At 42.3% G+C, this 15,831-nt stretch overlaps 1 protein-coding gene across 1 annotated transcript in view; it reads right to left on the bottom strand.

Annotated features, from left to right (window-relative positions):
* The window catches only part of LOC121280224 (MICOS complex subunit mic25-like), a 452,141-nt gene that overhangs the window by 216,865 nt on the left and 219,445 nt on the right, over positions 1-15,831 (bottom strand). Inside the window, exon 6 of the mRNA XM_041191988.1 lies at positions 11,867-11,937. Within this exon, the coding sequence (XP_041047922.1) occupies positions 11,867-11,937 (71 nt within the window). The remainder of the gene's footprint in view (positions 1-11,866; positions 11,938-15,831) is intronic.

The raw sequence follows: 15,831 nt of genomic DNA, 5'->3' as shown, positions 1-15,831 counted from the left end.
TATGTGTTCTATTGTACTATTGTTGTTGACATCTTTTGATGATCTGCTTCTATCACTGCTTGTTTGTCGCTACAACCACACCAACCCCCTCCACCTCTCTGTCTCTCTATCTCTCCGCCCCCCACACACACACCTTAAACCAGCTTATATTTCAGCTCTTTCCTGGACTCGAACTCAAGTTCTGTCGAAGGGTCATGAGGACTCGAAACGTCAACTCTTTTCTTCTCCGCCGATGCTGCCAGACCTGCTGAGTTTTTCCAGGTAATTCTGTTTTTGTTTTGGGTTGTATCAGTGTCTAGTCACACTGTTAGGGTTAAAAAAACGCGCCAGCTACATTTCAGAGACTTATGAATCAAGTTGTAGCTGAAGTACTTAACTATGTGGTTTATTTAAACAATGTCATAATATATAGTAACACATGGGAAGAACATGTAAAGCAGTTAGAGGACCTGTTGAAGCAATTGCAGTTGGCTGGCTTAGTCATAAATCTGGCCAAAAGCAAATTTTCAAAAGCAAGGGTAACTTACCTAGGTCACATCATAGGACAAGGGCAAGTGTTACCAAGAACAGCAAAAGTTAACGTTCTTATAGAATTTCTCATTCCTAAAACTAAATGAGGAATCCTGAAATTTTTGGGAATATGTGGGTTTCGTAGGAAGTTTGTGCCTAACTTCAGCACAATGGCTGTACCTCTCATCAACTTGTTAAGATAACAGGCAAAAGTGGTATGGTCAGCAGAATGCCAAGCAGCCTTTGAAAAGCTGAAGGCAATCTTAATAAATTAACCAATGTTGGCCACCCCTGACTTTACCAAACCTTTTAAAATGGCAATTGATTCTAGCAGCTTGGGGGTAGGTGCAGTCCTATTACAAGATGATAAATTAGGGATAGAGAAGCCAGTAGAGTACATTTACAAGAAACTAAATCAATATCGGAGGAAGTACTCTATAGTAAAAAAAAAAAGAAACTCAAGCATTATTGTCTCTTCAGCAATTTGAAGTTTATGTCCGACATGATAACAAACAGCAGCATGTTCCCGTTGGCGAGCTCCCTGCGAGGCCCGCTCGCCAACACATAAAATGACGCGCAGTGATGTTGGGGCGTGCATCCCAACGTTACTGCACATCATTCTGATCCTCAGTTAGGCAGGCACGCAGCGGTGTTGGCTGCGTGCCCGCTGAACTATCAAAGGCCTATTAAGGCCTGTTAAAAAAGAATTAAATTACTTTACTGAGCTGCTCGTCCAACCTTAAGGTTGGCAGGCAGGCAGGCAAAGAGCCCAGGCGGCCTTCACATTTTTCATGAAACCTCATCCATGGGGCGGGATGAGGTTTCATGAAGGATTTACTAATTAAATGAAAAATTTTGAAAAAAATTCATTGACATGTTGCAGCTCATGTGAATGAGGGGACATGTTTTAAAAGCTTCTTCTTCCTTAATTTAAATTTTAAAACTTTAAACTGATCTTCCTGAGGCGCCTCTGCGCTCTTTCGCACACATGCACAAAAGAATGCAGGGAACTACTCTGGGAATTCTGCCACCACCCACTCCCCACCCCCCTCACCGCCCCCCCCAACCCAAGCCCCCCGCCATCTGCACAGGGAACGTTGAGCACTTCCGGACGCACGTCACGATGGCGAGCCTTAATTGGTCCGCTCATGTAAAATGGCAGCACGACCCCAATCGGCAGTGCCGATCGGGTTCGCCCCCACCTGCCCCTGCACAACCCCCCCAACAGCGACATTTCTGCCCAAAGAAACACTAATATACATTGACCATAATCCTCGACGTTCATTGAAAAGTATAAAACTCAAAATGCGAGACTGTTTAGATGGAGTCTATTGTTTCAACCATTTAATGTAAAGATTGTTCACGCTGTCGGCAAAGAAAATGTGATTGCGGATACATTATCCCAGGTGTAAAATGCCAAGATAAGTTAAAGGGGTAAGAAACACTGAAGATTGTATAAGATTGGAAAAGGGAGGCAAAGGATGAATGAAAGTAAGTCTCATGTTTTTTTGTCCCTGGGTCACATACCTTGTGATGAAAAGCATTTTTGAAATGGCGTTTCATCGCTTTTAAGGGTGGAGGCATGTAAGGAACATATCTTTTTATTTCTGTTGGACTGTTGTAAAGAACATATCTTTATTTTTCCGACAAGATTTCCATTTGTCTCTTTTGCCCTATTCACCTTTATTGCTTTCCATTTCCCTTCTGGTGTTTGACAAGGTGTTTACCAAAACTCATTTTCACAGCCATATTTCCTTCCTCAGTGACTGTCTCCGTCTCCAACTTACCTCAAGTGGATTCCAACTAAAGTTCCATCCCTCATGTTTTGAATCTATCCAGGATTACAGGTATCTCCGGGGTATACAACGCTCCTCGGGCTGCTGTTCTCGCTGCATCCTGAGATCCATACTCAGTACCAGTGCCGCCATATGAACACACTCGATCTCTCCCTCCAGCAGCACCGACTCGTCCTATCTCAAAGCTGTCCTTGTCCCCAGTTTCATTTAATTCTTCGTCTCATCCGATGTCTTAACAAGAAAATTTGACTCTTCCTTTCAGGTGCTAAGGAACACAAGCTCCAACAACTCATTGATACCAATGCCCAACTAGGACCCTCCACCCCTTTCCATCCCTCTGACCCCACCATGTCTTCTACTCTCAGACCTTAATGTGTATTCACTGTACTCTCCGACCTTCCCCTCTCTGATGCTGAACGTTCAGTACTCAGCAAAGGACTCAGTTTCAGTCCCTAATGTCCTCACCTCAATGAATTCTGGGCTCGGCACGATAATGAACTCTTCTTCCGCCGCCTTCGTCTCTGTGCTCATTTCTTTGGGCAGGAGTCCTTCCCTCCATTCTACAGATCCTTTCACCTGCCTCCAGTGTTCTCCCTCCACCTGGACCCCTCCCTCTGGCCTCTTACTTGCTCTTGATCTTTTCATTGAGGACTGTCAGCATGATATCAGCCGTCTCAATTCCTCTGCTCCTCTCGCCCACTCTAACCTGTCTCCTCCTGAGCTTGCCACACTCCATTCTCTCAGATCCAACCCTGACTTTGTTATCCAACCTGCCGACAAGAGTGGTGCTGTTGCTGTCTGGCGTACTGACCTCTACTGAGTGTCAACTCTCAGGCGCTTCTTCCTACCTCCCCCTGGACCATGACCCCACCACTGAACATCAAGCCATTGTTTCCAGGACTGTCACTGACCTCATTTCCTCTGGAGATCTTTCCTCCACAGCTTCCAACCTCATAGTTTCCTAACCCTGGACAGCCTGCTTCTACCTCCTACCCAAAATCCACAAACAGGACTGTCCCAGTAGACCAATCATGTCAGCTTATTCCTGCCCCATTGGAACTCATTTCTTCCTTGACTCTGTTCTCTCTCCCCTTGTCCAGTCTCTTCCCACCTACATCCGCGATTCCTATGATGCTCCACATCATAACAATTTCTGGTTCCCTGGTCCCAAACACCTCCGCTTCACCATGGATGTCCAATCCCTCTACACCTCCATCCCCCACCAGGATGGTCTGAGGGATCTCCACTTCTTCCTTGAACAGAGGCCCAAATAATCCCCATCCAGCACCACTCTCCTCCATCTGGCTAAACTTGTTCTCTCACTGAGCAATTTCTCCTTTAAATTGTCTCACTTACTCCAAATAAAAGATGTGACTATGGGTACCCGCATGGGTCCCAGTTATGCCTTTCTCTATATGGGGTATTTGGAACATTCTTTGTTCCAGTCCTACTCAGGCCCCTTTCCACAACTCATTCTTCGGTATAGCGATGCCTGTTTCGGTGCTGCTTCATGCTCTCATCCGGACCTGGAAAAATTTATCAATTTTGCTTCCAATTTCCACCCTTCCATCACCTTCACATGGTCCATCTCTGACACTTCCCTTCCCTTCCTTGGCCTCTCTGTCTTCATTTTTGGTGATAGGCTGTCCATCAATATTCACTACAAGCTCACCGACTCCCACAGCTACCTCGACTACAGCTCCACACGCCCTGCTTCCTGTAAGGAGTCCATCCCATTCTCTCAGTTCATTTGCCTCAATCGCATCTGTTCCAATGATGCCACTTTCCAAAATGACATGGCTTCCTTCTTCCTTAACCAATGTTTCACACTCATGGTGGTTGACAGGGCCCTCAACTGTGTCCGACCCATCTCCCGCCCCTCTGCCCTCACACCTTCCTCTCCCACCCAGAACTATGATAGGGTCCCTCTTGTCCTCACTTTTCACCCCACCAGCCTCCGCATTCAAAGGATCATTCTCCGCCATTTCCGCCAACTCCAGCATGATGCCACCACCAAACACATCTTCTCCTCACCGCACACCGCGCACCCCCCACCCCCCCACCTCCACGATTGGCGGAACCGTTCCCTCCGGGGCACCCTGGTCCATTCCTCCATTACTCTCAACACCTCATCTCCCTCTGACTCCTTTCAAGTGAAGCAGCGCTTCACCTGAACCTCCTTCAATTTAGTCTACTGTTACTCCCAATGCAGTCTCTACATTGGAGAGACCAAACGCAGACTGGATGACCACTTTGCGGAACACCTTCAGTCTGTCCGCAAGCATGACCCAGACCTCCCTGTCACTTGCCATTTCAACACACCACCCTGCTCTCATGCCCACATGTCTGTCCTTGTCCTGCTGCAATGTTCCGTGATGCCCAAAGCAAACTGGAGGAACAACACCTCATCTTCCGATTAGGCACCTGACAGCCTTCTGGACTTAACAATGAGTTTAACAACTTCAGACCATGAGCTCTCTCCTCCATCCTCACTCTCTTTTTATCCCTTTTTTTAAATATTCATTTTCATTTTTAAATTTTAATTTTTTCATTTTTATCTCTTATCTACTTATTTTTATTTATTTTCATTTTTATTCATTGTTCTATCCCCACCTTTTATCCTATTTTCAATCTCTTTTCCCTCCACCCCACCCCCCCAAGGGCCATCTGTCACTTGTTCATGTTATTCTTTCCAGAGTGCTTACCCTTGTCCTGCTATTATCACATTCTGCTCTCTGACATTAATGCCACAATCAGCACCTCCTTTAGTCAGTACCACTATAATCCATGACATCTCTGGCAATCTCTCCTTTGACTCCACCTATCACTGGCCTTCTATCCAGCTTCACCTGCTCCAACCCCTTAAACAGTATAAATGTCAGTACATTTTTACTTTTCTTTAGCTCTGAAGAAGTCATAAGGACTCAAAACGTTAACTCTTTTTTTTCTCTCCACAGATGCTGTTAGGCCTGCTGAGTTTTTCCAGCAATTTCTGTTTTTATTTCAGATTTCCAGCATCTGTAGTATTTGCTTTTATCTTTTTATTTTCTGTTGGACTGTGGATTAAAATTACAATGGCTGCAGGTTGAAAGATATGTTCATATTTCTTTCTTTTGCCACTGGCTAAAGCGAGTTTGTTCAATAAATAGTTATTTACTTATTAACTATACAAACCCTGTGCTCCTTTTCTGTTAACCTAAAGTGAACAGTTAAGTAGAATTGGGTCAAGCTGGTGGTTTGGTCAAGCTTTTCATATTTGTCACGGCTTGGGGCTTGATATTACAGCGCACTATCCTCAGTGAGTTATGAGAGAGAAAGAAGTAGAAACACAGGATTCTGAATTTGATTTTCCTCTAATCAAACTGTATAATGAGGGGGTACTTGAAAATTTAAATGTAATATTGAGCTACCTTCCAAGTAAGTGTCAAAGTGATTTGGAAAAGCATTTGCAATCACACAAAGATATTTGTGGAAATAAGCTGGGAAGGACAAATTTAGCTATACATGATGTCTGTGTAGAAGTTTCATCTTCCCTAAGGCAACATCCTTATGGATTAAATCCAGCAAAGTTATCACAAGTGCAGAAAGAAATCGAATTCATGCTTCAAAATGATATCATTAAGTCTAGATGCAGTAATTAGAGTTCGCCTATTGTGCTGACACTGAAACCAGATGGAACACAAAGGCTGTGTGTGGACTATCGAAAGGTGAATGCGGTGACAAAAGCGGATTCACATCCTATACCATGGTTGGAAGATTGTATTGAGAAAATGGGACAATCAAAATTTATCACAAAAATGGATTTGCTAAAAGGATATTGGTAAGTACTGTTATTGGAGAGAGCAAAGGAGATATCGGCTTTTGTGCCACCAGATGGACTATATCAGTTTAAAGTCATATCGTCTGGTTTGAAAAATGCACCTGCAACATTTCAAAGACTGCAAAGTAATTTCAGGTCTGAGTAATTGTGCTGTTTATATTGACGACTTGATAGTTTTCAGTCAGGCATGGGAGGAGCATTTACAACATCTGGAAGCATCGACTCGACTACAAGAAGCTAATTTGGTGATGAATTTAGCTGAAAGTGAATTTGCAAAAGCGCAAGTTATGTATCTAGGCCATAACATTGGACATGGTCAGGTGGCTCTGAGCGATGTGAAAGTCAAGGCTATCATGGATTTCCCTGTGCCTACAACAAAACAAGAAGCTCTGAAATTGCTGGGCTTGACTGGGTTTTTTCGGAAATTTGTACAAAATTTTAGCAGTGTGCTTGATCCATTAACTGAACGATTAAAAAAGAGCAAGAAGTTTCAATGGACGCAGGAATGTCATAAGGCATTTGACAGTTTGAAAGCTGTATTAACTACGACACCAGTTTTGGCAGTACCTAATTACGCCAAGCAATTTAAGTTGGCCATTAATGCCAGTGATATAGGCAGTTGGGCCAAACTGTTACAAGAAGATGAAAATGGAATTAAAAAACCAATAGGGTATTTTTCATGGAAGCTAAATGCACAACAGGGAAGATATTCAATGACTGAAAAGGAGACACTGGGTTTTGTGTTAGCACTGCAGCATTTTGAGATTTATGTTGCCAACAATTCGTCAGAAACAACTGTTAACACAGACCACAATCCTTTAAAGTTTCTGGGCAAATTTTGAGACAGAAGTGAAAAGCTATTCATATGGAGTTTATTACTGCAACCATTTAATCTACAGATTTTACATGTAGCGGGTTGGGAAAATCTGATTGCAGATGCATTATCAAGAGTTGAAGCTTAAAGGGAAAATCGGACATTTAAAACCTGGACACTGAACTGAAATTATTTCTGCTGAAACGAAGGATTTGTATACGTATTGTTATGTTAATGCATGCATCTGGTAATGTAATAGTGTAAGTATATAGATAACTATAGGAAATAGTATAAGATGGGTTAATAAAAATGGAGCCATCTTTTTAAATTATGGCGGTTCATTTTTTTAATAAGGAGGGGAATGTCAGGAAGATATAATAATTCTCATAATGTTGTTGGAATGTATTGTAAAATAGTGGTATCCGTGTCTGTATGTGTGTGTCTGGCTTAATTGGATTAAAGGCAGCTGGTCTGAAGGCCTTGACATAAACATGGGGGAAGTTTAGAATGTAAAGGACATTTGCATTTTTAAATAAACCAGACTAGATTGTTTTCAAAGGAGGGGTGAAATGTGTTACACAGCCAGGTGAAGTTTCCCAAAGATTACTGGTAAAACTAAGTGCTATGAGAGACTTTTATTATCAAAAAGATAAAGTCCAAAGAAACAGTGAATCGATGGGAATATGCATTCAAAGGGGAAAATATGTATAAATGAGCAAAGGCTGCGTGTCAGCGTAGGCATTTTTAAGATCTAACAAGTGTGACAAGCCTTCAGCATCTATGCCTCAAGCTGCTGTTCTCAAAGAACTGAAGTTAAGAAAACTCACTTTGAATTCGACTGGTTCAGGGTATCACGTGTCACCTTGCCTGATCCTTTTAAAATCTATATGTTTTACTGTTGTCTTAACAAAAGTGTAACTGGGAATCAGATTGAGTAGGGGATTTACAAGTTATTATAGTAGTAACTTGTAGGCATATTTATGTGCTTAAAAATCATTTTCTTGTTAATAAATGTTTAATCTAGCTTGTAAAAACCTATAAGAATTGGTGGTCTTATTTCTACTGAATTCAAGACATGCATCTCAAAATTTTACAAACTACAAAACAAGTTGCGGCAGTTGTTTCAAGTTTTCCTTTGGGATTTGAAAAACTCAGCATTTACCATCAGCTGTGCCATTACAGTTTCCAGGATAGACTACTCATCAGAAGTGGAACCAGGAAGATGAGTGAACACTTTAACTGAGCTGAACTAAAAGGGCATAGCGAACAAGAAATGAAAGTAAAATGACAGGCAGCCTGACTCCAGTCTAAAAAGGCAGTTTAGTTGGGAGGCAAGTTAGAGAAAATGTAGTTGAAGAAGCAAGCTTTCAAATCTGAGGAACAGAATTAGCCTACGTCGCATATAATTAACTAGTCCATGGCAAATTATTGAATAAGAGTTTTTTCCACAGCAATAGGGTCTGCAGAGGTTATATAAAAACTTGCTTTTCTTTTTGTCAGGATTTGACAAATATAAATGTTTTAAACTTCCATCTGCTTCGCATATGCTCCATTTATGGGCCACAACACAAGTGTAAACTTTTATTGAACACAGGCATACACAAAAAAGCAAACTACAAAGGCTGTGCAGTCTTTATAGCATCTATTTAAAATAAAAATAACAGAATACTGTTTAAAAATAAAGGTTTAAAGCACTATGGTCTGATTCACGTGGCTGAATACCATCATATTAATATCCAGCTGCTAGAGGAGGCTCACTAATATAATTGTCGGGGACATTTCATTTCAAGCTGGAAACATAAAGTATTTACAGTACAGAGACAGGCCAGTCAGCCCAACTGGTCAGTGCCAGTGTTTATGCTCTTCACGAGTTTCCTCCCAACCCTCTTTTTTTTACCCCCATCAACATGTCTTTTGATTCCTTTCTCTCTCATGTACTTATCAACCATCCCCCCCTTGACATTGAATGGCATTGCCATCACTGAATTCCTGCAACTTCAATATCTTGGGGGTTACCATTGACCAAAAACTGAACTGGACCAGCCATGTTAATACTGTAGCCACAAGACCAGCCAGAGGCTGGGGATTCTGCAGCGAGCAACTCGCCTCCTGACTCCCCGAAGCCTGTTCATCATTTACGATGCAGAAGTAAGGAATACTTTGGAATACTTTCCACTAGCTCCAGCAACACTCAAGAAGCTTGAACCAGCCCACTTAATCAGCATCCCATCCAAGGCCTTAAACATTCACTCTCTCCACCAAGGGCCACAGTGTACCATTTAAAAGTTGCAATGTAGCAACTCACCAAGGCTCCTTTAAAATTACTTTCCAAACCCATGGCCTCTACCCCCTAGAAGGACAAGGGCAGCAGATGCATGGGAACACCATCGCCTACAAATTCCCCTCTAAGTTCTGATTTGGAACTATATCATTGCTCCTTCGCTATCATTGGTTCAAAATTCTGGAACTCCCTTCCTAACAACTCCGTGAGGGTACACTAGGCACTACACTAGGCAGACTGCAGCAGTTCAAGGAGATGGTTTTCCACCACCTTCACAAGGGAATTAGTATGGGCAACAAATATTGACCTTGCCAGCAGCACTCACATCCCATGAAAGAATAAGAAAAGGTCTAGCTTACTCTCAAATACATCTATGTCAGTTGCTTTAACTACACCAAACAAACATACAAAATAGGAGAAGTAGGCCATTTGGCCACTCAAGCCTGCTCCGCCATTCAATAAGATCATGACTGATCTCTTTGTTTCTAATTCCACATTCCTATCTACCCCCGATAACCTTTGATTCCCTTGCCGAACAAAAATCTATCTACCTCTGCCTTAAGAACATTCAATGACTCCCACCTCCGCCGCCTTTGGAGGCAGGGAGTTCCAAAGTCACAAAGCCACTGAGAGAAAAAAGTTATCCTCACCTCTGTCCTAAAAGAGCAGCCCCTAATTTTAAAACAGTGCCCCTTAGTTCTGGACTCACCCACAAGAGGAAACATTCTTTGCACGTTCACCTTGTCAATACCATTCAGGGTCTTATATATTTCAATCAAATCACCCTTTACTCTTCTAAACTCCAGTGGAAATGAGCCCAGTCTGTCTAAACTTTCCTCATAAGAGAACCCACACATTCCAGGTATCAATCTATTAAACCTCCTCTGAACCACCTCCAATGCATTTGCATCCTTCCTTAAATAAGGAAACCAAAGCTGCACGCAATATTTGAGATGTGGTCTCACCAATGTCCTGTATAACTGAAGCATAACATCCTTACTTTTGTGTTCAATTCTTCTCATAATAAAGGACACCAATTCCATTAACCTTCTTAACTACTTGCTGTACCTGCATACTAACTCTTTGTGATTCGTGCACTAGAACACCTAGATCCCTCTGCACCTCAGAATTCTGCAGCCATTCTCCATTTAAGTAGTACTCTGCCTTTTTATTCTTCCTGCCAAAGTGAACAACTTCACATTTTTCTACATTATACCCCTTCTGCAGATTTTTGCCCAGTCACTCAACCTATCTATATCTTTCTGCAAATGCCTTAAATCCTCTTCACAACATACTTTCTTACCTATCTTTGTGTCATCAGCAAATTTAGCTACCATGCCTACATTCCCCTCATCTAAGTCGTTGCTTTAAATTGTAAAAAGTTGAGGCTCCAGCACAGGCCCCTGCGGGACTCCACTCGTCACATCCTGCCAATCAGAAAAAGACCCATTTATGCATAAGCTCTGCTTTCTGCCAGCCAATCTTCTATCCATGCTAGTATGTTACTCCTTACACCACATGTCAGCGAGTTCCACATTCTTATCAGTCTCTAGGTAAAGAAGCTCCTCCTGAATATTTTGAATTCAGCTACCAAATTCCCCCCCACCCCGCCTTTCCTTCTCATGACTCTGCTGCATCTACCCTCTGGAGTGCACCCTCTGGAACTTTGCTGCCCTTTGCACATGAACTCAGGCAATGAATGCTTCTGGACCATGTGGGGCATCACACCCAAACACCAATATCCTTTCCTCTTCCAACATCCTGACATGCTGCCTTTCCAGCAATGAACAACAAATTGGAGTGAGCATTTATTTTCCTTTCCTAGTCCAAAGGAGCTCCAACCATTTGTAGAGCCTCTACTGATGCCCCAGCTGAGATCTGTTGCTTTAAGCACTGACTGGGAGTTGAGCTTGGGACACTCCCAGTCTGTATGGCTCCATGTCAAGTTACGTAGTTGCTTTTCTCCACCTGGCCATTGGAAGTGGTGAAAATGAAGCTTCTTAGCCAATTCACACACACTGCAGTCGTATAGACGTTGTGCTTCTGGACTAGTAATCCAGAGGCTTGAACTAATAAACAGAGAATATGAGCTTAAATCCCACCATGGCAGTTTGAGAACTTTAATTCGGTTCTTAAAAATACTGAACAATAAAATCTGGTTTCAGTAAAAGTAACCTTTAAGTAGTCAAATTGTTGTAAAAACGCAACTGGTTCACTGTTGTATTTTAGGAGAACAAACCTGCTGTCCTTACCCAGTCTGGGCCTATATGTGACTACAATCCCTGACCATTGTGCTTGACTCCTAAATGCCCTCTGAAGTGACCTAACCTAGCAAGCCACTCAGTTGTGTGAAATTGCAGCTGTTTATGAAGAAGTCTTACCATCAATGTTCCCAAGAGCAACTTGAGATGGGCAATGAATGGCAGCCTAGACAACAATGCCCACACCCTGAGGATTAATTAGAAAAGGGTCCAAGTCATGTTGAATAATCCCAGCACCCGACCGCAGATGTGCGGATTACCGCATGCCAACTAACCTGCCACCGGTAAGTCAAAAATCACAAATTCAGCAATCCAAGATTCTCTGCCTTTGACCCAGTGCAATATTTCTGGGCTGTGCAAACAGTCCCTATTTAGAGTACTTACTTGACACGGGTGTCTGCTATTGTTGCCTCTTCATCAAATTGTGCTGACGCAAGCCTGTAGTAGTCCGCATGCTGTAAGAAAGTGAATGCAGGAGTTATTATTTGGTTTATTATACCAACAGGCAGTACTGCATCAAGTTTCATTGGAAATACAATGTTAATCAATATTTCACTGACACATGCCTTCCTTAGACATCGGCTATGAAAATATTAACATAATGAGGTCCACCAAGATATAAATCGAGTCAAAGAAAAACCCAGACCTTGTATATCACACAGCATGCCAGCAGCAAACTTTGGGCCATTGAAAAACAATAGATCAGCAAATTAATAACAGAATTAGCTATTTAAAGTACAAGAGATGCTTTTCCTAACTTACTAAGAAAGTCCATGGAAAATACAATCTTGTATCCAACTAACTGTGAGGAAAGTTTATAAAAAGTTGGGGCTCTTTAGCCTTGAACAAAGGCGAGAGTCTTATCTAAGGCAAGTTTTTTGCTGTTCCTATGATTGTTCAATTATAGATTCCCGCCCTCCTCTCTCTCTGCCCCATCAAAGGTAATGATAGTGATTGATGAAGGGGTGCTAGCAGTCAAGGCTGAGTGAAAGGACTGGCACAATGGCTGAATGGACTCCTGTGCTATATCATTCTATAATTTCAAGTGGAAAAGCATAGTTTAACCCTGACTGAATTTGAATTGAACAATGACTGCAGGGCATGGGGACATGGGTACAAAACGGCAAAGCACATTCAGGTCTGACATCAGGAAGTAGTTCTTCTGATAAGGAGTTAGAATGGTTTGAGTCAGGTAGCGGAAGTAAAAGAAACATGGAATCATTCAAGAAGAATCAATTTTAATGGTAAGATGAGACAGATGGACAAAATGCCCCTGCTTCTCTGTAGTCTTTCTGAAGTTTACTCCACTAAGAAACACCTCCAACCCCCCACCACCCAACCCCTCCCCACTAAATGGGGCTAGCTTTCTAAAGTAAGCCACTGAAACAAGGTATTCCTTTACTCAGTACTGACTGCAAGCACCCCCTCAATCACTGCTCATTGATTTTGATAGACGCAACACAGAAGGAGATCGAGAAACTAGGTACCATTGGTCAGCACTGAAAACAGCAAATAAAAAAGTGGCCTTTGTGAGAGGGTAGCTGCTACATGGCGGGCATCTAATTTTAAATAAAAATACATTCCAGACACGGGATTTGAAATTCGTTTTTTTCAGGCAAATATGTCAGGGGAACACCAGTGAAGCTTCTGTTCAAACACAACGCTCTTTCATTGTTTAAGTGAGAGAGAGGAGGTTCTAGGGTTAATACAAGGCCCTCAGGCCCTAGACAAAGGAGTTTCAACTTGTAGCTAAAAATAACAGAGCACTTGGGGTCTCTTAACATTAGGATAATCAACACCACTGCTGTTTCCTTTTTTTTAAACTGATTATCGGGCCATCGATAAATCATAACCTGATCCTTAGTGAGCAGTACAGAACTTTCAAGCTTCTGAGAAGCTCCCTTTGTTAGATGATGAAGTGGCCATCGTCGAATCTGGGATATGCACTTCATCACCCAAGGAAAGAAACCTCTAAGGGTTCTAAAACCTGGCGTACACTTAAAAATGGGGAAATTCAGGCATAAGATAGTGGTTTTAACATTACTAGAGGTTACTTAGGTAACGTTATTTAAACTGCAGAAATGCATTGTTTATTTAGAAACCACACACTGGTTTGCGTGGTATTGCTTTCATTATGTGATCTTTACACAGATAAATGTCAAGGCTGATCAAGATATTGCACACTGCTGAAGTCATGCTGTCATAACTTTAATTGCCGCTGTGAAAGCAATTTTGTTTTAAATTGAAAGATGGTGCTGTTTAAAGTATTGGGCAAATAGGGGAGGAGGTGCACATAGGACAGCCCCCATGAGTGATGGAAAATGGATTTTGATTATTCCAGTAAGTACATCATCACAGAGGTAATGGCAGTCATGTAATGTAAACTGTAACAAATGGTAGAGTAACAGAACTCATCTTCCCAAATGAACAAAAGCTATTACATCAGGTTTCTTCCCACCACCCCATATTCCCCTTCAGCCCAGACTCTGACTGGGATATGAATCCTTGGACTCTGAATGCTCTGCTGTATCTTGCACATTGTTCCCATTTCTGGAACCTCTTTCAGACCTACAACTATCCGAGTACTCTACATTCCTTTGATTCCGGTGTCCTGCATATCCCCGATTTTTACTGTTTCACCTTCAGCTGCTTGGGCCCTAAGCTCTGGAAGTCCCACTGTAAGCCACTCCATCTCTCTATCTCTCCCTCCCCTCTTTAGGCCACTTCTTTAAACCTGCCTCTTTGACTAAACATTCGGTCACCCATCCTAACAGCTCATGGAACCCAATGACGAATCATGTCTGATTATGCTCCCTTTTCGCACCTTGTGGCATTTTACCATGTTACAGGCGCTATATAAATGCAAGCTGTTGCTCAAGTAGACATCTGTCTTGTATGAGGTTAGTTGCTGAATGTCAGCAGTTTATAAGTGTATTGGCAGGGCCCTTTCAATATTCACCCAATATCTTAGATGGCAACCAGCAATGGCAAATCCAGTTGATTTTCCATCTTCTAACCCAGGGACACTGAAGCCAATTATACAGCACCAATCGCTGCTATGTCCCTAGCTCTTCTTCCTTCCTACAATCTACAAGTTTTAAAATCAAACTTTAACTTGATCACCTCTAAGCCCCTGACTTATCTTGTTTTCCCTTCTAGACTTTCAAACCTTAGTGGCACCCTGAGCTATGAGCCTCGCCCCTTAACTTGGTCTCGTCCGTACTGACATCCATGTCGGGCATAAAAGTACACAATTCCTTTTTTAAGTTTCTCATTTCCCTTCTGCTGTTGTATTTACGTTTTATTGCTGTAACTTAGCAACATGCGATCTTACTATTACGTCTAGACTGGTAGCTGATTTTGAAAATATGAATGAAACCAAAAGTTCAAAGAGGCCATTGGGAAAATAATAATGAAATTTTACTAAAGTAAATTGGTGCCAGTAGATTCTTGTAGTGTTCCTGGTCTGGGGAAATTTAGTGCGATATTAAGCATTTAAAAATGTGCTGAGAAAGAACAGGGAAAATAAAAATAATGGTCGGTTCATTAGTTTTACTTCTATGGAAAGCTACATTTAAAGGCGTCATAACAATCAAAGATGAGAAAGACAGAGAGGTGGGGGGGGGGTGGTGGGTGTGTGTGTGTGGTTGTAGGGACAAACAAGCAGTGATAGAAGCAGATCATCAAAAGATGTCAACGACAATAGTACAATAAAACACATAGGTGTTAAAGTTAAAGTTGGTGATATTATCTAAACGAATGTGCTAATTAAGAATGGATGGTAGGGCACTCAAGGTATAGCTCTAGTGGGGTTTTTTTTTATAATGGAAATAGGTGGGAAAAGGAAAATCTTTATAATTTATTGGAAAAAAAAAGGAAGGGGGAAACAGAAAGGGGGTGGGGATGGGGGAGGGAGCTCACGACCTAAAGTTGTTGAATTCAATATTCAGTCCGGAAGGCTGTAAAGTCCCTAGTCGGAAGATGAGGTGTTGTTCCTCCAGTTTGCGTTGGGCTTCACTGGAACAATGCAGCAAGCCAAGGACAGACATGTGGGCAAGAGAGCAGGGTGGAGTGTTAAAATGGCAAGCGACAGGGAGGTTTGGGTCATTCTTGCGGACAGACCGCAGGTGTTCTGCAAAGCGGTCGCCCAGTTTACGTTTGGTCTCTCCAATGTAGATGAGACCACATTGGGAGCAACGAATGCAGTAGACTAAGTTGGGGGAAATGCAAGTGAAATGCTGCTTCACTTGAAAGGAGTGTTTGGGTCCTTGGACGGTGAGGAGAGAGGAAGTGAAGGGGCAGGTGTTGCATCTTTTGCGTGGGCATGGGGTTGTGCCATAGGAGGGGGT

This window comes from Carcharodon carcharias, chromosome 7, assembly GCF_017639515.1.
Source record: "Carcharodon carcharias isolate sCarCar2 chromosome 7, sCarCar2.pri, whole genome shotgun sequence".
In the NCBI taxonomy this organism is placed as follows: domain Eukaryota; kingdom Metazoa; phylum Chordata; class Chondrichthyes; order Lamniformes; family Lamnidae; genus Carcharodon; species Carcharodon carcharias.
Note: the sequence above shows the minus strand (reverse complement) of the source record. Positions and strands in the feature narration are given on the sequence as shown.